This window comes from Natator depressus, chromosome 25 (assembly GCF_965152275.1).
Source record: "Natator depressus isolate rNatDep1 chromosome 25, rNatDep2.hap1, whole genome shotgun sequence".
NCBI lineage: Eukaryota > Metazoa > Chordata > Testudines > Cheloniidae > Natator > Natator depressus.
Genome location: NC_134258.1, coordinates 10,952,987 through 10,978,665, shown reverse-complemented (window position 1 = coordinate 10,978,665; position 25,679 = coordinate 10,952,987). Strand labels below are relative to the sequence as shown.

The 25,679-nt window shown below is 51.1% G+C and overlaps 1 protein-coding gene across 1 annotated transcript; it reads right to left on the bottom strand.

Annotated features, from left to right (window-relative positions):
• Positions 1 to 927: 927 nt before the first annotated feature.
• FSTL3 (follistatin like 3) lies at positions 928 to 25,184 on the bottom strand. Its single transcript, XM_074939342.1, has 5 exons — positions 24,907 to 25,184; positions 15,609 to 15,794; positions 9,135 to 9,350; positions 4,238 to 4,465; positions 928 to 3,321 (listed from the first exon to the last, which is right to left on the bottom strand). The coding sequence occupies exons 1-5, from the start codon at positions 24,980 to 24,982 to the stop codon at positions 3,269 to 3,271; spliced, it is 759 nt and encodes a 252-aa protein (XP_074795443.1). The 5' UTR covers positions 24,983 to 25,184; the 3' UTR covers positions 928 to 3,268.
• Between the last annotated feature and the right edge of the window lie 495 nt (positions 25,185 to 25,679).

Genomic DNA, 25,679 nt, shown 5'->3' with positions numbered 1-25,679 from the left:
TTCCCCGTTCTGCTACAGACACCCTGCCTGCCCTTGGGCTAGTCACCCAGTTGTTCCATGCCTCAGTTTCCGATCTGTAAAATGGGGCTAACAGCACTGCCCCACCTCCCAGCAGTGTTGTGAGGCTAAATACATTAAAGACTGATACTATGGTAATGAGGGCCATAGAAAGGCTTCCCCTGATTTCAGTGGTCTCCGTTACAGTGGAGAAGCTCCATTTAGTGTTACGTGCTGGTGTAAATTGGCCCGTAGGGCCAGATACAGCTCTGGTCAGTGATGCCCAGATGGCTTTACCACATGATGGCTGTTTGGCAGCCTATGTGAAATGAGTTTGGCAGGTCTCAATCAACCCCCCATCTGGGACAAGAGACCATAAAAACACCACCTCCATTGCTACTAACTGCTCCCCGTTGCTGTCAATCTCAGTGGAGAGGCCAAGGTCAGGGCTGAGATACAATGCTGGGGAAGTTGGTGCAGTTCCTACCCAGGACGCACCTGATGACAGAAGACTCTTGTCTCCAGGGCTGTCATTCAGACTGGAAAAAAAGATCCACTGGAATTGTTGAGCATTCGCCATCTTTCAATCAAATTAAATGTCTCTTTCCTAAAGACATACTCTAGCTTGACCACAAATTACTGTGTCTTGCTGCAGGAATCCCTGGTTGCAATTCTCTGCCCTGTGGTATGCAAGAAGTCAGACTAGTTCATCAGACTGGCCCCTTCTGGCTTTCAGCTCTATGAATCTGGGCATGGCCTCCACTTTAGAAATTACTAAAAGAAAACAACGACGTGGAACTAGTTTTATTCCTTTTAATTATAACCCAAAATGTAACATAGCAGTAAAATGCCCCCAAACAATATGGAATAGGAAACTTACATGTTACATGGCATACATAAAGGATTGGGACACAACCATACAAAAATAGAAGAGAGGGGATTTTTTAATATATATAATAATAAAAAGGCAATAGTTTCTGAGCCACGTGGTTGTTGGAGACGATACGCTATTTACACAGGTCACAACACACACGATGTCGCAGGGGATGTGAAAAATAAATACCGGGGATGCGATCAGAGGAAGCTGAGCTGAGGCTCCAGAGGGGGACGGGGCAGCTGCCCTGCCCCCTTTTTGAATGTGTCCATGAGGTTCTTGTGATGTGTTTGATAAGGGACAGCTATAATGTAACAAGGTTCAAGAAACCAACCTGCTGGAGAGGGGGCAGCTTGGGTGGGTCACAAAGGAGCCAGGCACCGCCTCCAGGACACCACAGGCCAATGCAATGTAATAGCAACTAGAGACTCCTGCTGCCATCAGGACTCCTGTGGGCAGGGCTCTGTTAATACACAGAGAGAGAGAGCGGCAGGAGTTTGGAGGAGATGCTAACTAGACTAGACAGACAACAGAAGAACTCCCACTCCCATTTTTACAGGTGGGGAACTGAGGCACAGGGTCCCCAAAGTCACATACAGAAGCGGTAGCAGAGAATTAAGCTGAGAATTAAACGCAGATCTCCTGAGCCTCAGGGCTTGACCACGCAGCCAACCTTCGTCTCACAATGCTTCCCTGTTTGCCAAGCACTCATCACCTCTCTTCCCGACTGCCCTCCCCGCTGTCTAGTGAGTGACTCTCTTTGGGATTCCTCCCCTGTTTGGGTCCCAGACTGGTGACCAGTGTCAGCAGCCGGGGTAAGGGGGCCAGTCTGGAAACAGAGTTTGCAGTCAACCTGCAGCATGTTCCGTAGCTAGCAGTGGCCTTTCAGCGTGGGCCTGATGGCGACCCGGGGTTTAACTATCGAGGGACTGATTTGAAAACCCCAGAATGATATTTAAAACCCAAAAGGCACTGGGCCGGGTTCTCCTCTAACTTACACTGGTGTCAATCAAAGTAACTCCCTTAAAGCTGGGGCAAAGCTGATGTTAGGAGAGGTCAGAGTTGGGAACTAAGCTGCTTGCCAGTCTCTTTAACTCACATCCCCTTGGGGCACTAGTCTCAGATATCTTGTCCTTTGCACAGCCTCCGAACGAGTGCAAAGTGCTACCATGCATACTTGCTTTGCACCAGCATCAATGGCTCCGCAAAGGTGCAGGCCAATGAAAAATGAAGCCCAGAGTCATTACCGAGATGGGCCTGAACTAAGACCCCAGAGACCAACACCACTGAATTCTGGGTAAATTTGGCTTTGAATCCAAACTTGGTATCTGGAGCCCTTTGCAGTTGCAATGATCTGGGCTGGTGTAACCCACTCATGTGGCACATTGTCCCTGTCTAGCGGTGAGCAGTCTGCAGCTAGAAGTCAATGAGCCTGCCACAGCACTGGCTAACAGAGCTGATGCTTTTAGCTCCAGAGGTCTCAGGTTCTATCCCTGCTGCCAATGACCCACTCAGGGGCATGGCATTATAATGGCAAAGGTTTGCCCAGCCTTGTCCATTGTGTAAAACCCGCCCTCAAGGGTAGTGTGCGAGGTTGTGTTACCTTTGCATCCTCACTGACGTTGCTTATTACACGGGAACCTGGACTGGACAAGATTAGGAAAACAAAAGATGCAACAACCACAGCTTTGAACTGAGTTTCCTGCCGTCGGGAGCTGTCCATCCCCACAGCTGAACCCCGAGGACAGAAAGTCCCTCAAGGGAAGGCTCAACCTCAGATTCCCGCTGGACAGGTCCAGGAACTTCTGCAAATGGAGGCACCAAGAATTAAAACAAAAAAATAAATACGCCCGGGAGTGCTATCTTGGGGCTAGTATACAGTGTGGGCCCAATTCTCAGGGACACTAAGGCCCTCTGGCAGCATAAAGGGGCGTTAAGAAAGGTGGAAATGGCCCCCAGAGAATCATCCTACACATGGGGGCCTCCCCAGCCAGTGTAGAGCTGGTGTAAAAACTGTACAATGGTCCTGCTCCCAGCCCACAGAACAGAGGGCAGACTGAAGACATGGTTGGAGTGCCCTGTGCTACAGCTATTCACTGCTTCCCATGGGGCGCGGAGCATAAGTTAGAGCATCCCAGAGGCTGCTCTAACTTACACAGGCTCTGATCCACCCTGGACAATGAGGAGCAGAAAGGTGGTTTAAAGCCACCCTAATCTCCCTCCCGTGCCCCAGATGCAGGAACGGAGTAATGAGAATCGGGCCCTATGCGTCTGCATAACATAAACAGATATAAATAAGGATCTTTTATCTTAATAAATATCAGGTATATGGTTTGTACAATATACACATAATGCCCCTGTCTCCTGGGTTCGGTCTCTTGGCAGAGAAGGAATGGTTCACACATAGTTTTCTTCGGCATCGCCCACATCGAGGGGGAACTTGGCCAGAGCTGTAAATGGAGCCATAGAAGAAAATGAGCTGCAGGGAAATATTAAACACCACAGTCTGGAGGGCTCAGGGGACTTGGCCTGGGCCATGGAGACTTTCACCTCTAGGTCGCTGGTGTAACGCGGCCCATCACAAGAGCGGCCAAAAGCCATCCCTGTTCCAAGAGCGAGTTCTCAGACCAGTCCCCAGCGGGCCGGTCTCTGGATCAAGGGAAGCCGAGAATCTGGGATCTATTCCCAGCTCTCCTCCAGGCTCAGTAGGTGACCTTGAGCAAGTTGTTTACAGTGCGACTACATCATCTAAAGTAGCCTGGATAATTTGGGGTGCCTGAATCTGGGGGCTCCACTTCCAGTCCACCACAGGTCAGACTCCCAAGCACTCACCATCCACAAAATGGGCCAGATTTTCAGAAGAGCTCGCCTCCCCTTTCAGACACCAAAACAAGGAACGGATTTTCCCTAATGCCCAGCACCCAACGCCCGGAGCCCGTCTGAGAATCCAGCCCCTTTTTCCCCCAAGGCCTAATTGGGAGCTGAGCTCCCTTGAAAATAGTAGGGCCTGAATTTCCAGAAGAGCTGAGCTCAGGCTGCCCCCATTGACCTCAGCCAGAGTAGTGAGTGCCCAGTAACATTGAAAATCAGGTCCCATCTCTTTAAGCTGAACAGTAACAGTCAGAAGCAGAAATTGGACTCTTGCAAATGGAGGCACTAAAATTAGAGGGCACGGGACTGACAGGAAAGAGCCATCAGGCTAGGGAAGTCGCTATCCACTCTCAAGAGCCCCCTACAAGTGTTTCCTGCAAGGTCTGGTTTTATGCAAGGTCTGATTGTGTGGAAGGACCTACCAGCCAACTCTGAATCATGCCCCCATCCACTGGACCCACGTGAATGTTCTCCAGGTCAAGAAGTGAAACATACCTAAGCAGCTTCCGTAGTGACGGACTCCGATAGATTTGCCCAAGAAGCAGGTTGCCCGCCGTAGATGGCAGGCAGACGGGTAGGTGATGTTGTTGTTGCCGCAGAGAGTGTGGTCCAGGGTGGAGGGATCAGGGCAGGGGGCCGTCCTGCACATCACACAGTGAGCGCTGCCCGTCTGGTCCACAACGCAGGTGTGAGTCCCGGGGCACACCACGCTGGAGCAGGACTCTAAGGGAAGCAGTCGCAAGCCAGAGAGTGAGCTCAGCCACTTGGTCGGAGCACGGGTGTGCGTGGTTCAAGATCCGTCAACAGGAAGTTCTAGAGCTGCTTTTCTACAGGGGGAGCATTCAAAGGATCTTTGTGGACCAAATACTGCTCTCAGTTTCACCAGATTAACTCCAGAATAACCCCACACTGGTCTCAGTGAGGTTTCCCCAGCTCTACACTGAGGTAACTGGGAGCAGGATTTAGCAACAAGTTTCCCTGGGAAAATGTGCTTCCCCGGGAAAATGTGCTTCCCCTCTTTTATTCAGCACAAATCCAGATATCTGGCTACTGTCAAACACTTGCTTCTCTTCGCCAGCAGAAGGAAGAAGTCTATGTGGTTTTAGATGGTGCTGTGCATCTGATGGCTACTTGTTTGCACCTCTGTAGATCTGGGTACAGGAGCAAATCGGATCATACGTGCAATGAATCTCATGGTCTCATCTGCCCCCCGCATGACACTTGCACACTTGAGCAAACCTCAGCTGATGTAAACCGGGGACCCTTCGTTTGGTCCCTCACCACTGCCCGACTGATGGTCTGTGCTCAGAAGAGGGCAGAGGGATATGCAGGCCAGAATTTAGGTGCAACAGCAGAGCAGAGCAACACTGGGGCCCAGGTTTAGACCAGCAAAGGTGCTGGAAGTCAGAATAGAGGTGCATTGGCAGCGCTGTCTGCACGATACCTAATGCCGGGGTCCCTTGACCTGGGTACTACAATTCACTCCAAATTAAAATAAGAAGCGAATAATGGCTTTACCATCCCTAGGCACTGCCCAGCCAAAGCCAAACGGAACCGGCAAATTGCTAGGTTCTCAACGCCCTGAGCAGTCACAAGAGTGCTAACCCGCATGCCAAGCTAGCCAGAACACATGGAGCAACAGCTGATTTCTGCTCTGACAACCCGCCTGCGTCCCATCTCTGCTGTGTACACACATACGCTCACACACGCCAGCAGACAGGGGCATTCCATGGCAAGCGTGCGTCATCACTTACTGTATATTATAAACACTCTTTCACAGGGGTTTAAAACTTCAGCTCTTTTTGAAGCTGGATCAGGCAGTGACTCGGCATCCCAGCTCCCAACTCCCCAGATTTGGCTTTTAAGATGATTTCGACAGGAAGGAATTTCAGAGAGGGGACTGGCAAAAATAATAAAGCTGCCAGACCTTGGCAGGTTTGGGATGTTTTTCTGGTCTGCTTTTTTTAAAAACAATAGCTCGATGCGTCTAAGTGACATGTTATGGGCTGCTGTTCTTTAGTCGGTGATGTATGTAAACCCCCCATTAAATCCAGAGCTGTTTACGCAGCAGAAGATGCTATTCCAGTGTAGAATATACAGCGCCTTCAATACTGTGCATCGTATTTCAGAGAGTACATAGGGCTTTATGCAGGCTTAAAAATCCCATTACTCAATGAGACTTTGGGGCTGGGCCCGTCACCCTGTCCCTTGTGCAGTCATTTCCGAAAGAGGATCCCTTATGAAGGAAAAGGGCAGCATTTTATACCTACTTCATGCGGGTGTGATTGCAAAAAGTGCAGGGGAACGGAGAATCGAGCCTTTAGAGTCATACAGTTCCTATTCCAATGGGCCATTTGGAGCAAATGTGAGGATATACGTTACTGTGCACGGTTAAACATCTGCCACTTATCAACCAGAGGTGGCTGCATTTCAGCGAGGGATAAAGTAACCCCCACAGCAGTAGATCAGGTTGCAAATTCCTTTGGGATGGTTCAGGGTATCTAAATGGAAGGTGTTATTTTTATTCTTTATCACCATAACGCCTCAGCTTCCGTTGAACCTAGTCAGCTTAGTACCTTGGGGGCCACACCCACAGCTGGTGTAAATGGTCATTGTTCTGTTTATGACAGTTTGCAGCAGCTGAGAATCTGCCCTCTGGTACATGAGGAGGGTGTTTCTACGCTGCACACTAAGCCCAGGCTCTGACCCAGGTTTGAACCCAAGCCCCACTTCTGTCCACACACAAATCAATCTGACTCGGGTCAGCAAGTACTCAGGGCCTGGATCCTCGGACTCTGGTGGGCTCCGACCCAGCTTCCTAAGTCCCACTGTGACTCAGGTGCAATCCCTGCCATTTTGCAATGTGGACACAGCACAAGTTGCGCAGTGCAGTATGGTCGCATTAGCACGGCTGTGAGCCTCTGGTCCAGCAAATGTAAACCCAGGTTTACAATGCAGTGGAACGCTCAGACGCAGACTTAGAAACACCAAGTCCACAAATCCGGGTCCCCCAGATCCAGGTTTACAATGCAGTGGAGACAGAGTCTCCCTACAACTCTTAGATGCAGCAGGGTGAGATAAACACAGGGGGCCTAAATCCTCATCTCACTTACACCAATGTACATCAGAGGAAAACCCATGGAAGCCAGTGGAATTATACCAGTGTAAACGAGATCAGAATCAGGGACTGAGTTTCAACAGGTTCTTCATCAAAAGCTCAAAGATTTGATGCTGCCACCTGTACCCATGCTGAGTGGTACCTTGCTAGGCAAGGAACCCCCCTGGGGACTTGCTAGGCAATGAGAGTGGCAGAATCGGGCTATTCAGTATTAGAAGATTCTGGTTCTTACTCATAATTTGCTACATTTATCCCAGCTGCTGGACACATGCAGACCCCCTGGTTCTCTCTGGCTCAGGTCCCAGGCAGCGCTGCACGTTATGATCATGGGGCTTCCCTAAATCCTGGCACCCATGCAGCTCTGCCCAGGCAAGCAACCAAAGCAGGATCACTACTGCAGACCTGGTGCTGGGGGTTTTACAGTGAGGTGTCTCATCCTGCTCAGGGCTGGCACCGCTGGTTCTGCACTGGGGCTAGACCAATAGTGGGAGAACGGCTGAAAGGCTCTAGCCTCAGGGGGACATGGGAGACAGTGTTGCCAAGGGAATACAGCACTGGACTGGGATTCAGGATTTCTTGGTTCTATTCTGCCAATGACCTGCTGGGTGACCTTGGGCAAGTCACTTCACTGCCCTGTGCCTCAGTTGCCCATGGGTTATCATGCCACTGGCCTCCTTTGTAAAGAGCCTTAAGCTCTACTGGAGAAAAGTGCTAGATAGGAGCTTGCTATTGTTATTTAGGAGGATGAAATAATGCAACATCTGCTCTCCGCATGGCATTTCCACCACCTGGGGACAGAAACAGCCAGGAGAAAGGCCGATCTCTCATGCGGGCACCCTGTGATGTTAAAATAACCCATGAAAAGACATACAGTAAAACTGGAGCTAGACCTGAACCAGATAATAGATCAGCCCCGCCTTGGCCCTTAGTAGGGTGACCAGATGTCCCAGTTTTATAGGGACAGTCCCGATATTTGGGGCTTTGTCTTATATAGGCACCTATTACCCCCCAACCCCCGTCCCGATTTTTCACTCTTGCTGCCTGGTCACCCTAGCCCTTAGAGAAGCCCAGATTTGAACTCCACCTCTCTGGCCCAGCTCTGCCCCTAGACCCCCAGAGCACCCCTAGAGTGATTGGCTGGATAGGTCAGAGGCCCTGCAGGAGACAGGAGCCTGTGCTCCCACCGCAGCCCTTGGCGTTGGAAGCTGAGCTATGGAAAGTGAACGCTGGCCGGGGCGCAGGGATGATCCCCTCCCCGTTCCAAACGGAGCAGCAGGGATCTGCTGAGTGGAGCCTGCTCAGCCTTGGAACCTGCTGCCGCTTCTCAGCCTGGGCATGGCCGAAGGGATTCACATGTCTCCAGATCGGAAAGGGTTTGGGGATCCTCAGGGATGGATTAACCTCTCTCTTGATGGCCCCGGAGCATAGTCAGGAGAGGCCTCAACTTAACAGCCCAGCTGGAAGACCATGCCTCAAACAGGGCAACCCCTCTTAGGGCCTTGGCTTGGAGCATGAGTCATGGCAGGGGGATTTCTCGGACCCTAAAGCTTCTGGCTCAAAGGCAAGAAGGCTTGGGGGAGGGCCTGTAGGTCAAACCCAGCTCCGGCCTGCCAGCCCATGTGCCACCACACGCTGCAGTCCAGAGCTTTCCTCCCAGCTCCACTCTTGCCTTGCCGATTCTGACCAGGCGTAAATGCATGCGGCTCCATTGGGGTTCATGGGTTTCCCCCCACTAACAGTCGACTCTAAATAGGACCCTGCTCTTCCACAGTGAATTCCCATTTCCCTGCAGGCAGCACAGCGGGGCCGTCAGGGGAGCGGCCCTAGGCTCCTCGCCCAGTATAGAAATCTCCCGTGCCAGAGGGATACGCCAGGTACCTCAGTAGGGAAATCGCTGCAAAGTCACCTCCAAGGGGCAGGAGTCTAAAACTCTGCCTCAAAGATGCCAGACCTGGGGAGTGGGGGGATGCCTGTACTAAGCCTTGAATGTGCTAGGGCTGCAAGTGCCAGCTACTGGGGACGCTGCCCTCGGTAAGGATCAGCTGCTTTGGTGGAAAGGGTGAACCATGAGGACATCCAGCTTGACGGCATCGGAGAAATAAGGACAATCTGAAATTACTGAGCACCATTTCCTCCAGTTACCAAGGGAACTCGAAACACACTCGCTTTGGGGATTTTTAGGACAGGTCCACTCAGGCTGTTATTAGGCCCAGCCCGTCGCATGCAGGGAGAGGGCCAGGAAGTGGAAAGAGCAAGGGGGAGCCCCCGACGTACTTTTGCATTTGCCCTGGTACATCACTTCCAGGTCGGGGTGGTCTCTGCACTTAGCTGTCAGCAGCTCGCACTCGTCACGGTAAGTGTAGCCATCCGAGCCGCACACTTGCAGCTTCCTGGGCAGGCTGGAGCAATCTGGGGCGCAGGCGCAGTGGGGACGGCCGTGTTTCATCTTGCAGACTTTGCCAGGGCCACACTCCACCCCCTCACAGGTCTCTGGGGGTAAAGGAAAGAGGAGTTAGCACCAGGGAGCCTCCACTCGTTTTGCACCAGGGGCGCATCCTTTCCCTCTGCAGAGAGATCAAAGGCTGCCAGGGGACACAGAGACACAGGAGCAGGCCAAGAACCACTTGTGGTTCAAATCTTGCTCACCAGCCCCGCTGGTGTGAGGCACAGATGAATTAACCCCCTAACGCCCACAGGGACTGAAATCCTTTCTTTATCACAGGACAGGAGGAAGCAGCCCAAGCTTCCCCACAGCACCTCCTCTTATGAGAGTGCTCTATCAAGGAGAGGTGGCTGCGCATATCTTAATAGCGGGTCCAGTGATGTTGCCAGTAGGGGGCGCTCAAGACAATGCTATATTGGTCCTGGGTTCAATCAGACCAGTGACGCCTCTTGTTGAGCCCTGTCAAAGGCTTCTTGAATGCTGCTCTTTATATGCCAGCTGCTCTTAACAGCCCCCAGCTTGGCCACAGACTCGGGGGGAGAGAGGATACAGCCCCATGGCCTGTTCAGTCCTTGGACTCTGCTGGGGCCACCATTGAGAGTGCTCACCGCCGTGCTGGCTTTTGGGACGTGCGTGCCCATCTCCTAGGAAGCACCCCCGCCCCCCAGACCTGCCCAACTCATTACACAAACAGATGGTAACAGCTACCAGTTCTCGCTGGGGTTAGCCCTGGGGGATTGGATGTGGAGAGCTCCCCGGGCTTTGTCTAGACAAGGGGTTGTTCCGTCCAGCTTGAATGCAACTTGCCCTCCAGCCGGATGCAGAACTTCCTTGATTGATCGTTCAGTTTCAGATCATGCCCGGTAGCCCAGGCTTTACCCTGCATTACCTCAATCCTGCTAGTACCTGTGTAACTAAAGGGTAATGAGACAAAGTCCTGAGCCACCCAGCCCCATAACGGTCTGGTTCCCGGCCATTGGAAGCTGCAGAGCTGGCACTTGGGGCGGGGGCAGCGTGCAGAGCCCCCTGGCTGCCTCTATGCCTAGGAGCCGGAAGGGGGACATGCCGCTGCTTCCGGGAGCCGCGCAGAGCCATGGCAGGCAGGGCACCTGCCTTAGCCCCACCGATCAGACTTTTAATGGCCCGGTCAACAGTGCTGACCGGAGCTGCCAGGGTCCCTTTTCAACCAGGCGTTCTGGTCAAAACCCGGACACCTGGCAACCCTAATAACGGAGCAGATCTGCAGCTGGAAAAGTCGCTCCATTCATCAGCGAAGTCATACCGGTTTACAGCAGTTGAGGGGCTGGCCCCTATGTTCAGCTGCCAGTTGATTTTTTTTTTAAGAGACATTTCTTTCTCTCGTGCAACAGAGAACCCTGCTCTGTTGTGCACTACACCCTCCAGAATACCCAGCCGGTGCAAGCGTCTGTGTGATCAACAAGTTCTCTTTCCCAAACAATACCCAGCCCTGTTTCACTCCAGGCCTCCGTGACTTGAAAACGAGAATGGGCAACAGCGAGGGGGGAAATCTGTCTGGGACGCCTCTTTCCCCACAGGCAGGGGAGGAAGAAACAGATGGCTGCATTGTCGCACTGGGTCGCCTCCTAGCAAAAACAGTCTGCGCGGGTTCAGCGGGGCCGTTGAACTCATGTGCGTGTGTGGCAAGCTGTGGAATTTCCCCCAAACACGGGAGACATTTGGGAAGTGTGCAGCGCTAGCCGGGGGGGGGGGGGGGGCAGTGACATTAGCTACTTGTAGAAGCCAGTTATCATGTCTCCAGAGGTTGGAGGTGTGCGGCGTGGGGTGGGAGAAGAATCAGGTTGCCCCAGTGGGAGCGTTTACACCATGTTTCCACAAGTGTGACTCAGACCCATTGCCCCTGCTTTGCAGGACTGCTCCCTTCCCCATTATCTTCTCTAGCCTGCCAGCTGCAGGGTCACTTTTACTGCCCCGTTTGGATCAGGGGAACACAGACACCCACCAGGGTATTATTGGAAATGTGTCTCTTTGGACCTAGAAGAAAAGGAGTATTTGTGGCACCTTAGAGACTAACATTTATTTGAGCATAAGCTTTCGTGAGCTACAGCTCACTTCACCTTAGAGAGACTAACACATTTATTTGAGCATAAGCTTTCGTGAGCTCACGAAAGCTTATGCTCAAATAAATTTGTTAGTCTCTAAGGTGCCACAAATACTCCTTTTCTTTTTGCAAATACAGACTAACATGGCTGCTACTCTGAAACCTGTCATTATGCAAGTCTTTGGACCTAGAGAATCCTTCCCCTGTGGAGTCATTCCTTCACTGAGGTGGGGGCGTAGGGAAGGTTACCACAGGAGACGGTGGGAAGGAGGACGTGACCCCATCCAATAAGGGGAACGGATTGACCATGGGACATGGTGTGGTGCAGTTTCCCTGGAAGATCACATAGGGAGGAAGGTGGAATTCCCCCAGGAGTTTGCCCCTATTTTGCAGAGGGGAAATCCCCTGGCAGGGGACCAGCTGCTTTTCCTGTTCGCACCCAGAGCTCCATATCTAAGTAGCCATTGCCTGGAACAGGGCCAGTCTTGTGAGTCAGAGTCCCTAGATCTGCCGGGGCTGAGTAAATGAACTATGTGGGGCTAGCTCCTGCGGGAAAGCAGCTCTTTCACATGCACGAGCCTCGGCTGAACTCGCCTGGCGTAGTCCATGATCCAAACAGGCCACGCCCTTCAGCGAGCTGGGCTGGGCGATTCCAGCACACACAGGGCTCTCTCTGCACCGGGAGTTGCAGTGGAGAGGGCTGTTAGACAGATAAAGCACGAGCCTGGGGAGTTTTGCCACTGCTCCATTCCCAGCAGCCCCGACCCTTCGCCCGGGTTAGCTCTGCAGTGCCCCCAACTGAGGCTCAGTTAAATGGACTCAGAATGCCCCAGGAGGAACATAACCTGCCTCTGGCATGGAACCCTGGCACCCTCCTCCATTCGGGAGCCCTGGGGGTGCTTTCTGTCACCCTCCAGCTGACCTGGCTGCAGAGCAGGGGGAGACACTGTGCTAGGGGCTGAGACACAGAGGCAGGAGCTGGATCACAGATACATGTCGTCCCTCCTGCCCTTTTCCAAGGACTCCTGCTCATCGGCTAGCTCTGGGGGAGGTTCCTTTCCGGCACACTGGGGAATGGGCAGGATCAGATTGGACTTTATGCAGGTTTCTGCTGTGTGGGGAGTTTGTTCCTCCTCTTGCCCTGGGATCCTCTCATCTTTGGGGTCGTGAAGCTCTGATAAATCCTGTGCAGCGGACTGGTGATTGGCTATAGCAGCAGAGCTAAACGTCTAAGCAGAAGCCAAGTAGATCAAGGAGCTTGGTTACCTCCTCCTGGAGCATGCTTATGGGATGAGTGGCTAAGGCCTCAGGCCATGACGCAGGAGAGCTGGGTTTAATTTCTGGCTTGGCCACTGATTCATCACGTGACCTTTAGCAAGTTGCTTAGGATTTTCAGAAGGGCTCAGAAGCAGCCAGGCTGTCGAAAGCCCCTGGCACTCACATCTCTCTGTGCCTCAGTTCCTCCACTGCAAAATGGGGAGAATAATCTTTCCCTTGCCTGCCTTGTGCATGTCAATTGTAAGCTCTCTGGGGGAAGGGCTGGCTCTTGCTCTGCAGCATGCCTTGCACAATGGGGTCCCAATCTCAGCCTCGCAGTGCAGGCTGAGGTGCAGTGAACAGTAATCATTGACCTGGAGACTGATTCTGCAAGGTGAAGATTTCCATCAACACCCATTAAATCAGGGCCCCTACTTCCGTTCTCTCCCAGCGCTACCTGCCACTCAGTGGCGAGCCGAGCAACGTGAGACATCAGAAGCAGACCTGATCCCAAGAATCTTAAATTGGGGGAAAGTTTCAAGTCTGAATCCTGCAGCCTGGGCTTGGTCTCTATACAGAATCAAGGACTGGGAGGGCAGTTTCAGTTTTACCTCTAGCCTCTCTCACTACCTGTCATGTTGTTCCCCTTCTGGGGACCTCTCCAAGGTTGAATTAAGGGCAGGGAGGCAGCAGTATCTGTGATCAGGCAAGAGAGGGGTGCATATGGGCGGGGGAAGGCTGTTCCATTAAAGGCCTTTGTAAAACAAATGACTCAATGAACCATGTGACCTTTCCAACCCACTCCCTTACTACTGCGGTCAGCAGGTCTTCTGGCCTGTCCTCACATGGCCATGCAAGTGTGACGCGAGGATCCGTGCCTCTGGCTCGCTCCAAAACATCTGGATGGCTTGGAACGCACAAACTGGAGTGTTTCCATTTTTGGAACTAGCCCATTCTATAAAGACATTTGGAGATGTTGAAAGGGGAGAGCCTTAAATAAATAAATAAAAATCCCCCCTCGGGGTAATCTGCAGCGGGCAGCTGGAAAGGGAGGATCTGGCAAGAGGAAACTGTTATTTCACCGGGAACGAGCCGCCGCAAGCTGACTGAGCGCACTCGGATCTCTGCTCCTCCCTGCCCCAGCAGTGGTGTCCAGGGCTGGAACTGCGTTCCAACGGGACTGGAGGGAAAACTCCCCTGGAGCAGGCACAGTGTGGGGCGGCAGTTGATTGTCCTACGCTGCCCCCTTGCAAGCCCTATGCAGGGGGCGGGGCCAGTATTGGGAGGAGGAGTCTCCACAGTGCACATCATGGACACGCAAGGCTCCTCTGGAATGCAGGGCAACCCATAGGCAGCTGTAACAACGCACGCCTGGCGTTATTCTGATTGATGTCAGGGGCCGTTCCAGTCCTCGGTGCCACCCAGAATCCTGAGGGCATGATGCCAACTTTGCCCCCTTGGGCTCTTGCCTCTAGTTGGGGATCTTGGTGCTCGAGGGAAAATGGCTTGTGAAACAGACTTTCTACAGGTGCCCTGCTACCCCGACCAGCGCTTCTGCTCCTGTTGCTCAAGGATTTGGCTGGGAATGGCAGGGCAGGGAATAAACGCCCATACCTCCTGTTCCTGATATAACTTATAATCATGGGCCACGACAGTGGGAACCTCCAGGTCGCTCCTCCCCCACATGCAGGAGGAGGGAGAAACAAGGTCACACACTTCGGTCCTAACCCCGCCCTGTTCCATGGAGGATCAGTTTACACCCCCTTTGCACTGGTGTAAACAACTGCACGCCACACACAGCAGTGACTTGGCTCAGAACCAACTCTGCTGGTTCCATGTTGGACCCCAACCCAAAAAGGGGCCTGTTTGTCTAGGTCCGCTGTGGCCCGTCTCCTGAGCTACCAGGCCAAGATGGTGGAAATGCTGCAAGAACAGACAATGGCTGGAGATTTCTGCTTTGTAGGACTAAAGTCCGCCCCCCCACCCGCCCAGGCGATGCCGGAGTTGATGCCATTTTAAATGTGAACCCAAACCTCTGCTCCTAGTGGCTATTTGTGATCTAGTACCTATGACAACACCCTGAGACTCAGGACATGTGTGCTCTTGTCCTAGCTCTGCCTCGGACCTGCCGTGTGACTTTGGTCAAATCACTTCCCCTGTTTCACTTCGCATCCTTGACCTGCTCTCTCTATTTAAGCGACTATCTTTGGGTCAGGGACAGTCTCACTCTGGGTATTGCTGCAACTAAAGCGCCAAAGCAGAGACACGTCCCATGTTGACGGAAGTTTTCTCTATCCAGGTAATTAATCCATCTCTCCAAGAGGCAGTAGCTAGGTTGATGGAAGAATTCATCCGTCGACCTAGCCATGTCTACACTAGGGGTTAGCTCGCCCTAACTACACAGCACAAGGCGTGATGGTTTTCACTGCCCTGAGCCATGTAGCTGGGTTGATCTAATTTTTAAGTGTAGACCAGGCCTTTGTGGGTATCTCCGCACTGCAAAAAAAAAAAAAACCCCACGGCAGCAAGTCTCCGAGCCCAGGTCAGTTGACTCGGGCTCACGCTATAGGGCTAAAAATAGCAGCGTAGATGTTCCTGCTTAGGCTGGAGCCTGGGGTCTGGGATACAGCGTGGGGAGAGGGTCTCAGGGCCCGGGTGGGAACGTTTACACGGCTATTTTTAGCCCTGTAGCACAAGCCCGAGTCAGTTAACCCGGGCTCGGAGACTTGCAGCCGCAGGGTGGTTTTTTGCAGTGTAGACGTAGTGTGTCTGTACAGCACCCAGCACAGTGGGGCCCTGATCTCAGCTGAGGCCTCTAGATGGTCCCATAACACTAAGCAGTATTTATCATAAAACACAATAGGCTCAGGCCTCCAGCCCCTGGGCAGGCCAGGCTTCCTCGGACACTTTGCCTACATAAGGACAGCACGGTGGCTACATTATTTCAGCCGTCAGCAAGCACATTTACCTTTGCAAGGATGGCAGGTCACCAGCCCCAGGAACCCCAAGAGGCTGATCTTATTGCCTGGCTGGGTGTAGTTGGACCAAGCTACGTCAACGTTGCTGTTACCGCAGCATTCCTCCCAGGTCACGCCGGTCTTTAGGATCATGGTGCATTTCGCTTCCTTCCCCTGCTGCAGCCAGCAGATCCCACCTGCCAGGAGAAAGCAGACCATGAGAACCACACTTGGGAGACTGCGTCCTTAAGATGAAGCTACTGCGTTTACTGGGTACAGCTACCCCCTGGACAGAGAGCCAGCCCGAAGCCTCCTCACCACTAGAACGGTGCATGATGTGTGAGAATTAGTTCCCCACCTATTGGTGCTTCTAGATGCTTGCACTTCACAAGCTGGCTGTCGCCCCTCTTCAGAGACACAGAGCTCAACCTTGGGGTGGGGTAGGAGGGAGGAAATAAAATATTTACCACTGGATTTGCAAAATGTGTGTCAGCCTGCTATGGCATGTGCATTCCATGCAGCTGCATTTCCACGTGCCGTTGCCCAATATGCATGCAAACGCAGGGCGCTGCACAGGTGCACACAGATATTTGTGCAGGTGCACACATTGTGCCTGGCTTGGGAAATTGGGGTGGGGGGGTGCTGAGTAGCACGGTCTGCAAAGTGTCGGTTTGCAAATGGCAAACTGTCTGCAAATTGCTGTGTTTGAGGCAGGCTGGCTCTCTCCCCTCACCCCCTTCTCGTGCCTTCGCTGAGCCAGACCTGATTGACTCTCACCCATCTCTGGCATTAGGCTCTGGAAAACAGACACGGGGTCGTTGTTAAAGAGAACAGCACCAAGAACCTGAACTGGCAGTCCCCAAACCCCTTCATTTTCATCTGTAGGGCTGGATTAGGGGGACCAGCAGGCAAGTGTGAAAAATCAGGACAGGGGCAGAGGGTAATAGGTGCCTATATAAGAAAGCCCCCAAAATCGGGACTGTCCCTGTAAAAATTGGGACAGCTGGTCACCCTAGGCTGGATACTCCTGAATCTAGTTCTACAGATGGGCCCAAGCTATAGTCCTGGGCTCCCGACAGCAAAGACCCCAAAACTGAAAGAGGTTTTTAGTTCTGTCAACTCCAAGCATTCAAAAATCATGAGTTGGGACCCAAAAATCCATCAGATTCGTGGCTTAAAAGCCATGAGACTTTTCAAAAGTACCAACTTCGGGACGCTTTTCATTTGCCTTCCAGTATCGTAGCCTCTAGCGAGTCACATTTTCAAGCTTTTCTCTGCAACCACAAGGGCTAGAATCTTTTTTTTTTTTTTTTAAATGAAAGTTGAGATTTTCTCTTATTCACATGAATCCAGGATCTGGGGCTTTAAGAAAGGCACTGAACAGCATGAGGCTTGCAGTTCAATCGCAGTTCTCTCCTAACAGTGGATTTGCAAAAATAGGTTTAAATCTGGGTTTAGATTTCAAAGCGTTCAGGGACATTTGGCTCTGGAGATTCTGAGCCCTCCCTTGTTACTTCCCCAGAGCATTCAAGCAAGATTACCAGGTGTAGTGGTGGACCAGACGTGTGGGACCATGAGTGGTATGGCACTTAGGATCAATCCTTCTAGTATGCAGCCATGTCTTGACCATTGGACACTGGAGACAGCCCCTTGGGACACAGCCAACCCACTGGCATCTGATCTCACTGAGTCAAAAGCCTGTTTGTTTCTTAATCTCATGAGCAAATCATTTCTTTTTTCCCCCTCTCTCTTTTGTGAGTGATTCCTTTGCCATTTCCTTCCTTGTAAGCCAGCCGCTTCTGACGCTGGTTGGTTTGTTTTCTCATTAGCTCGACTTGGGGTTTGTTAAGTGGCTAAAGATGTGGGGGCCAGTTTCCACCCTCAGATATGCCGGGGTAAATCTGGAGTGACTCTACGGTAATCAGTGGAGTTACTTGGGGAGTCACCCCAGTGCACGCTGAGGTCAGAGTCTGGTCTGAGATTGCCCAGCCGCAATTAACCTGACTTTGGTTGGGTTGCAGCAGCTCTTTGCCCTGGGCAATTGGAAGCTCCCAGGGAAGATTTCCCACTGCTGCCCAGCCTTCTCTGTTCTATAGAGGAGAAGATAATAACAGGCTCTGTGTCTGGGCCCTCTCTGATTAAAAGCACAGGACACCAGGCCACTAACTGAGGAACAGAAGGTTCCTAGTCTCCCCTTCTCGCCCCCGGTCACTAATCTAGATGGGTGGGGTGTCTGAGCAGAAACAATGGGAAGAGGGAGCCCGCTGTCTCATTCAGGAGGGTTTCTCCCACCCTGGCCTCATGCAGGGTTAATCCTGAACAAACCCACCGAGTTCTGATCATTCTGTGTGACTAACTGCTGGGCCCCACTCCCTTTCTCCCAACCTCACAATGCTGCAGCCAAGGGTAACCCCACAGAGATGACCCCCGGGCATCCTAACATTTGGAGTATACCCCCTCTGTCCTCACCTCCCCACCCCCATTGGTCATAGACAGGGGCTGTCACAGCTCTTGCCAGCAGTGTTTCTTTGCATACAAACCAGGACTTTGGAGTCTGCTCTTAATCTCACCCATGTTAAATGCATCACAAAGGGTGTAAACCAGAGCAGGATTCAACCCCGAACACTGACATGGCTCTTTGTAAATAGCATCGCATACATATTAGTGAGTTAATCCTCACAGCGCCCCCTGGGGGATGAGTGAGGATCACGCCCCTGATGGGGAAATTGAGGCATGGAGTGATTTAATGGGTTGTCTATATGGGTATAATGCCCCCGTGGACATTCTTATTCCAGCATGAGTGGCTTTTTTCAGTTTAGCACAATAAACTAACCCCGCAAAAAAGGTACTTAATATCTTTGTCTCCACATGCAGCTATTCCAGAATAACGATTCCTGAGTAACTCCATATGTTGACACTCTTGTTCGGAGTGCCTTGTTCTGGTTTAACTTAATCTATTTGTGAATTAAGCTAAACAGGAACATTTTATTCTAGAATAGAGCATCCACACATGGAGTTATTCAGAAATGGCTATTCCACTTTAACTTCACATCCCACCTTTATCCAAAATAACTTCCAAATCTAGATGAATCCTAGTGGTCATGCAAGGAACTGTAACCACCATATAACTGGTTTCAATTCACACCTTAGCTTATACCGGTATATCTTTCCCATGTAGACAACCCCTACTACGAAGCTTGCCCAAGGTCAATAACAATGCCATACCACAGCAGGAAATAGAACCCAGGAGTCCTGACTCCTGGCCCTCTGCTCTAACCTCCAGACCACACTTCCTCCTAGAGGCAGGACTAGAAGGCTGAATCCCAATGTTTGATCTAACCACTAGACAACACTGCCTCCTTCAGAACTGTACATTGGGATGACATGGTTGTCAATGAGCCTGGAATTTGGCCCTGAATTGCTTATTCATCTGTTAAATAATATTAATTGGGCTAGACTCTGCTCTGTTACCCGGTACAAATCCCAGCGACATCCATTCTGGAGTCATACCAGTGTGAAAGTGGGGTAAGTCACATCAGTATCTGATGGTTTGTCTACACTTAGAGCGCTGCCGGGGCTGTAGCGCTTAGTGCGGATGCTACCTACAAGAGCTTGTCCCGTTGGCGTAGGAACTCCACCTCCCCGAGAGGCAGTAGCTGTCGACTGGAGAAGCCCTCCCGTCAACACAGTGCTGTCTACGCAAGGGGTTAGGTCAGTCAGCTACATCGCTTTTCCACACCCCTGAGCGAGGTAGTTATCCCGACGTCGGCTGGTGGTGTAGACCAAGCCTCACTCGTGTACTCTGCATGTCACAGCGTTAGCCAGAGCCAGATCTTTGTCCCATCTTGGTAAAAAATGGGGTTTTTTTTTTTTTTTTTTTTAAAAGCAAATAAACATCCTCTGCAGCATTTGCAACCCAAACATTGCAACATTCTGCTGGTGCAACTGACCGGAAACTGTGAAACTGACCAGCCTGTTGTCTTTGTCCAAGCTGAGAGCAATGTAAAACGTAAACAAAGCGCAACAAGTGCAAGCTAGATCCTGCCATTACTCCCGAGTGTAGGAATTACTACCCTAAGTAGTCCCACTGATCCTGAGGACAGAGACCTTGTTCTGAAGTGTTTGCAGGATCAAATCCTCTCAAATAGATTGTTAAAATTCTTTTAGTTTTAAGTACCTGCGGCATTATAGGGAGAGGAATGTGTTTGCTTTTAAAGTATGCCAACCGGTGTAAATCCACATCACTGCACTGAATTCAATGGCGTTACCATGATGTACACCAGCTGAGGATCTGGCCCATGTTTTTTAGTTTAGCACATGATAAGGGGCTCGAAGCAAACTCCAAGTTCACCCCTGCTCCCCCTCCCCCCCCCCAAAAAAAGTTGGAAAGTGTTTGGATCCACGATTTTTCACCCATCTCTAAGTCCAGATGGGAATTCTGGGCCTGATCCCAAGAAGCGCTGAGTTCCCATCGAAGTAAATGGGAGTGGCAGGTACTGAGGCCCAGATCCCCAAAGGTATTTAGGTGCCTAACTCCCATGGGAGTCAGCCACCTAAATACCTTTGAGGATCTGGGCCTCTGACCTTGTCTGCCACCTCTTCTTTCAGTCCTGTTTGTCACCGCCACAGCCCCGTGTGATTCCTTATTGCTTGCTGCAGAAACTGCATTGCCTTCTCCCGAACGTAACTCACCAAGTGGAAATCTCCATAACTGGCTGGGTACTAAGCTCTGATGCAAAGTGTGGGGAGCCTTGGTCCCCCTCACGGCTCTGCCAAACCTCCTCATTCCCGACTCGCAGCCTGCCCAGCTGTTCCAGTCCTAGACAACCCACACACAGCTCTGTCAGTCCTCCCCAATCCTGGCCCCAGCAGACCCAACTCCATCAATTCCAATCCCGGCATTCCACACAGCTCTGCTGCAACTCAGCCAGCCGTTCCAGTGCTGGTCTCCCCACACAGCTCTCGGTCATTCCTCCTCAGTTGTAACCTGCAGCTGCCCCACTCCTGCTGTTCCAGTCCTGGGCTCCCCACCCACAGCTCAGCTGATGCACCTCGATCTTGACCCATTAATTTCTCTATAGCATTTCCACTAGTCATAGGTATTTAAAGTGCCCCCAGCATCTTAGAAATAAATTAGGTTAGAGCCAGGAAATTAATTAAAATTACCCGAAGACCTCCCGATCTCATGACATCTCAGTCCCACAAATGTCCGTTCCCACCACACACCCCCAAAAGCTAGTGAAAAATGTAAGCACAAGTATTAGAAGAGGGCCAAACCCCTCCCCAGGAGCCTCCTTAGTGAAGCAAGGTCATCCTTCCAGTAGGATTTAAATTCAGCTCAGGCTGAGAGATGACACACAGATATCATCTAAAGTGCTCAGCTACCATGGAGGGGAGAATTTCTAAATTTGGATATAATCCGAACAAGGTTTTCTGGAATCTGGCTATTTTAGAATAGTTTAGTTGACAAAATAATTTGCAAGCGAAGAGGGGGTCAGTTATCCTGAGCCTTTTGAGAAAAAACAAGTGTTTTAAGATTATCACTAACATTTACCCTGTGTCATTACTTTTTAAAAACAAAAACAAAAACCACACACATCCATTAATCCCATTGCTACTACATAGAACAACCTCTTGCATTTCTAACAGTGCCTAGGTACTATGCTGTTGGCCCTCTTTAGTGTCCTTCAATATCTAGTACAAACTAACACAGCTGCTACTCTGAAATCTTCAATATCTAGTGCTTTTCAACCTGAAGAAACCCCAAAGCACTGTGTAAACTTAATGGTCGGGAGAATTTATACGCAAGTAACACTTAAGCTACTGCGGAAATACAGCTAGGGAGGAGCACAGATGCAGTTTAGCAATGCCCAACAACGCTACACAGCAGTTCAGGGAAGAAAGAGCAAATTAGAGTCCCATATCCAATTGCATGCTGCAGAGGAGAATTGGAGGGAGACAGAACGCAACTCTCTGAACTGCAATTTGGCCTGGACCTCAGGGCAAACACCTGTATACTTGTCCTGGGCTCTTTAACGAGGAGGAGTGTTCACAGCTTGGTTTTACAATCCCTGGGGAGGAGTTAATTCCCCAGGTTCCTACTCAGGCAAAGTTCCTGTTGACTCCTAGGGTGAAAAGCTGGAAATAGGAGTTGTGCCACTGATTTCAATGGAACCAGGATTTCACCCCTTGATTGGTGCCTCAGCAAGGACTGAATCCATCTATGGTATTTCTCTAGCCCCACTGCTGGAGTACCTGAGCTCCTTACAAGCTTTAATGCATTTGGGCTCACAGCACCGCTGTGAGGTGGGGAAAGTGCTGTTAAAGGGAGAACTCAGGCACAGAGGCTCAGATATGGAGGAACCCAAGTCTCCGAAGTCCCAGGATAGTGCATAGCCACCGGATCATCCTTCCTCTATGAGAATAAGAGCTCATTAAGGTCGCCAGGGTTTTGACCCAGGGACTGCACGTGTGGCACTGTTAGTGCACCTAATCCCCATGATTTAACTGGATCTTGGCTGATATTTATAACAATTCTTTTGCTTTCAGCAAGGGTCCGAATTGCCTGTGCTCCTATTGCCAGTCAGCAACAGTATCTCATACTGTAGAAATTGTATTCATATTAGACCAGGTTCAGAGGTCCACTGAGTATCAGTGGAAACATTACAGTGCAGGCAATGTCACAGATTTGTTTTGTGGCAAAGGCATGAGGCTGGGATCTAGGTCCAATTCCCAGATCTGCCCTGTGGCCCTTGGGTAAATCACATTAAAGTCGGTGTCTGTAAATCAGGCATCCTACCTCCAAAGGATGCTGCAAGCATAAAATCTATTAGTATTTGCAGCATGCTAAGATGATCCCGTAGCTAAGGTGATGGGGACCATACTTCAGAAATATTTCCAATCTACCTCGCTGTATCACTCAAGGAAGAAGCAAAAATCCACTGCCTGGCAGAATTCGAGGCTGAGCAAAACTGCAGTGGGAACTTGGATGCTTTAAAATGTTCTCATAAGATAGGGATTTGTTGGCTGGCTAGAGTCTCCGAGGCAGGTTCCCCGGTAGACACCCATTACCAAAATTCCATAGGCAAACCCCATGCTTAGTGTTATTTTACCATAATGTTCTTAACAGAAAGGGGCTCAAGCAGCAACCTCTGCACCTGGCTTTGGAACGCTCCAGTTCGGAGTCAGATGGATTTGGGGTTTGGGGATGGCCCCTTTATAAAGCCGAGGGGCCTGATTCTCCATTACCTTCCATCTTCAGTAGCAATTTGCAATGGTGCAAAGTGAATGTAAAATGCTACCGGAACAGAATGATAGAACAGATGGTACACCCTTGGCCCAGGGGTAAATGACTGCATGAAGCAATGGAAATTCAGGCCCACGGGACGCTGCTAAATTCAAGTTGGTTCCCAGGTTTGGATTCTGAATGCCCAGTGTTTCAGGAGTGTTTCAAGCTGGCATTTGGAAACCATTTCTAGTTTTTAAACAGATAAAACTCAGCATTATGGCTGCCCTAGGAAGCACATGCATTCTCTTGCTTTTGAGATCCTTAGGCATGGTCCTAATGGGAAGAGAACACCTGTGGACTTCAGTGGGAGTTATGGGTACACAGCACCTCTTAGGAACTGACCCCAATGGGTGACTTTTATACTAACGCCAACTTGATGAAACAGAGCAGCCGCAGTATACTGAGATAGCAGGGGACTTGGCTAACATTTGCCCGTGATCTCTTTGCTTTTACTATAGTTACTGGGTTCTCCCATGGAACAAAGGGCTTCCTTCCACAATGAAATCACAGCTCTGATGACACTGCAGTCTAGATCAGTGTGATCATGATCGTGGGACTTCATCCTTATGTCTTCACACAGGACCGAACGGGGCAGGGAGAGAAGCTATGGGGGAGGGCTGAGGAGGCCAAAACCACACAGGATTGGGCCCTTAGCAAGCCTGGTGAGAGAGAACACAAGCATGGAAGAAATGCCCCTGTGAAACACACCAATAGCTACAAAAACAATGAGGAGTCCAGTGGCACCTCAAAGACTAACAGATTTATTTGGGCATAAACTTTTCTGGGTAAAAAACGCACTTCTTCAGATGCATTGTTTTGTGATCTTTTACTCATGAAAGCTTATGCTCAAATAAACCTGTTAGTCTTTAAGGTGCCACCGGACTCCTCATTGTTTTTGTGGATACAGACTAACACAGCGCCCCTCTGATACTTGATGCCAATAGCTAGTCTCCAGTAGCGGCCAGGGGTGAACGAGCATAATGCTAGATTTATAGTGGTTCTCAACTTTTCCTGTACTGGGACCCCCCCCCCCATGTTGGCCTGGGATCTCTCTCCCGTTTAGCTGGGAAACCCCTACCCATTTAGCAATCTGAGAAGGGGGAAAGTGCTCACAAATCCTCCCCCCCTCCCCACACACCCTTTTGTGACGACTCCTAGGGGATTGCTCCCCTGAGGTTGACACCTGCTGAATTACAACACAGGGAGGCAATTTCTTCCTAAGCCCAGCTGGGGAAAGGTAAGAAACATGTGGCAGGTAAATAGATGGGTGTTTGTCTGGCATCTCCCACAGTCTGCCCCAAAGCAGTTGTCTGGACTATACATGATTTGCAACAGCAAATGTCCCAGATCCAAAGTTGCAACCAACCCATCCCATAGACCATTGGTTTTAAAAGTTACTAAACTCCGAGTGCAAACGAGCTGAAGAAGCACTTAAGAGCCTCCCTGGAGCTCCAGCTGGGGACTAGCCCAGCTCTCCAGAGCAGGGACTGCAAGTCTCTGAGCCAGAGCTCTGGGCAGACCGTCTGGAGGACAGGTAGCTTCTGCGGCCCGTCAGGGGCACCCCACTCCGCGGCAGCTCCCACATGAATGGCCGCGTTATGGCCCGACGAGGCGTGCGCTTCTAGGAAGTTCATCCAAAACAAAACACAAACCAACGGGGCACCTTGCGTGGGTGCTGAGCGGGGGAGGTGGCAAGCGGGGATCCTGATCCGGATTCGTTCGGGACAAGGTCCGATCTGAGATCAGAACCGGCTTTGAACTACTTGAGACCTCAGCTCTGCAGAATAGCAAGGTTCAACTTCAAAATGGGAAACGGTTTTATTTTGGAGGGGGGATTCCTCCCCCAACTTCTGCCCAGCGAGGTTTGCAACGCTCACCTGCAAACACGCGTCCGCAGCTGCCTGCCCTTCCCTAACTCCGGGCAGTTTGTTTCCGGGAAGCATCGGGTGGTGTGGTTTTTGGCCGGGGTTGTTGCGTTATGGTTAAGAGCTGCCCCGGAGCAGCCTGTGAGAATCACTTACCCTGAACGGAGTCCTCTTCCCCTCCAGTGGTGGGACACCAAGTCACAGCCAACAGCAGCACCAGCCAGGGCTTCATGTCGAGCCGAGACGAGCGATCAAAAACCAGCCAGGCAGCCCCAAAACTTGAAAAGTTTGCTAGTCAATTTCACACGCCCGCCCAGTCCTCTCCTTTCCCCCCCCCAGGGGCGTGCGGCTCCCGCAGATCTCCGAGGGCGAGACACGGGGCGAGGCTGGGCTGGCCCTCCTGTATCTTCGCCTAGTCCTGGGCTGACCTGTTGCCTTTCGAGTTACAAATCTCAGTTTCACACTGGCTATATAAAGATTTTTTTTCGTGCAGGGTTGAATCATGCTGTTGGGGTGGGCGGTGCCCGCGCAGCAGCCAGTGAAGTGCCGGGAAGAGCAGAGTGTGTGTGCGGGGGGGGGACACGCATGTATGTTTGCAGGCTTGATTGTCTGAGGTTACAAATCACCCCACTCCCCCCCGCCCCCACTTTCATCAATAACGTACACACAAGTTGACAGGAGGAGGGATGGGGAGAAAACTCTCGAGTGTAGCTGGCTGCCAGCTTCTGGGTTTTTTTCTTTCTTTTCTCCACTCCTTATTCTTTTCCGCCAAAATAATGCTCCCTTCCTGACCCTTTAAACACATGTCTCTGGTATGTGGAGTAGATCTCTCCCTAGTTCTGTTTACTCCTGCCAGCCCCAGCTTAGAATAATCACTCATGGGTCCAGGCTGGATGGCAAACTGCTTAAGTTTGTATTTGTTGCTTAGC

Excerpts from the sequence above, each read along its gene's own strand:
- FSTL3 (XM_074939342.1), bottom strand. The coding sequence starts at position 24,982 with ATGAAGCCCTGGCTGGTGCTGCTGTTGGCTGTGACTTGGTGTCCCACC. Across the intron at positions 9,351-15,608 it reads GACCTGCCATCCTTGCAAAG|AGACCTGTGAGGGGGTGGAG; the intron begins GTAAATGTGCTT and ends CTTTACCCCCAG. Across the intron at positions 4,466-9,134 it reads GTACCAGGGCAAATGCAAAA|AGTCCTGCTCCAGCGTGGTG; the intron begins GTACGTCGGGGG and ends TGCTTCCCTTAG.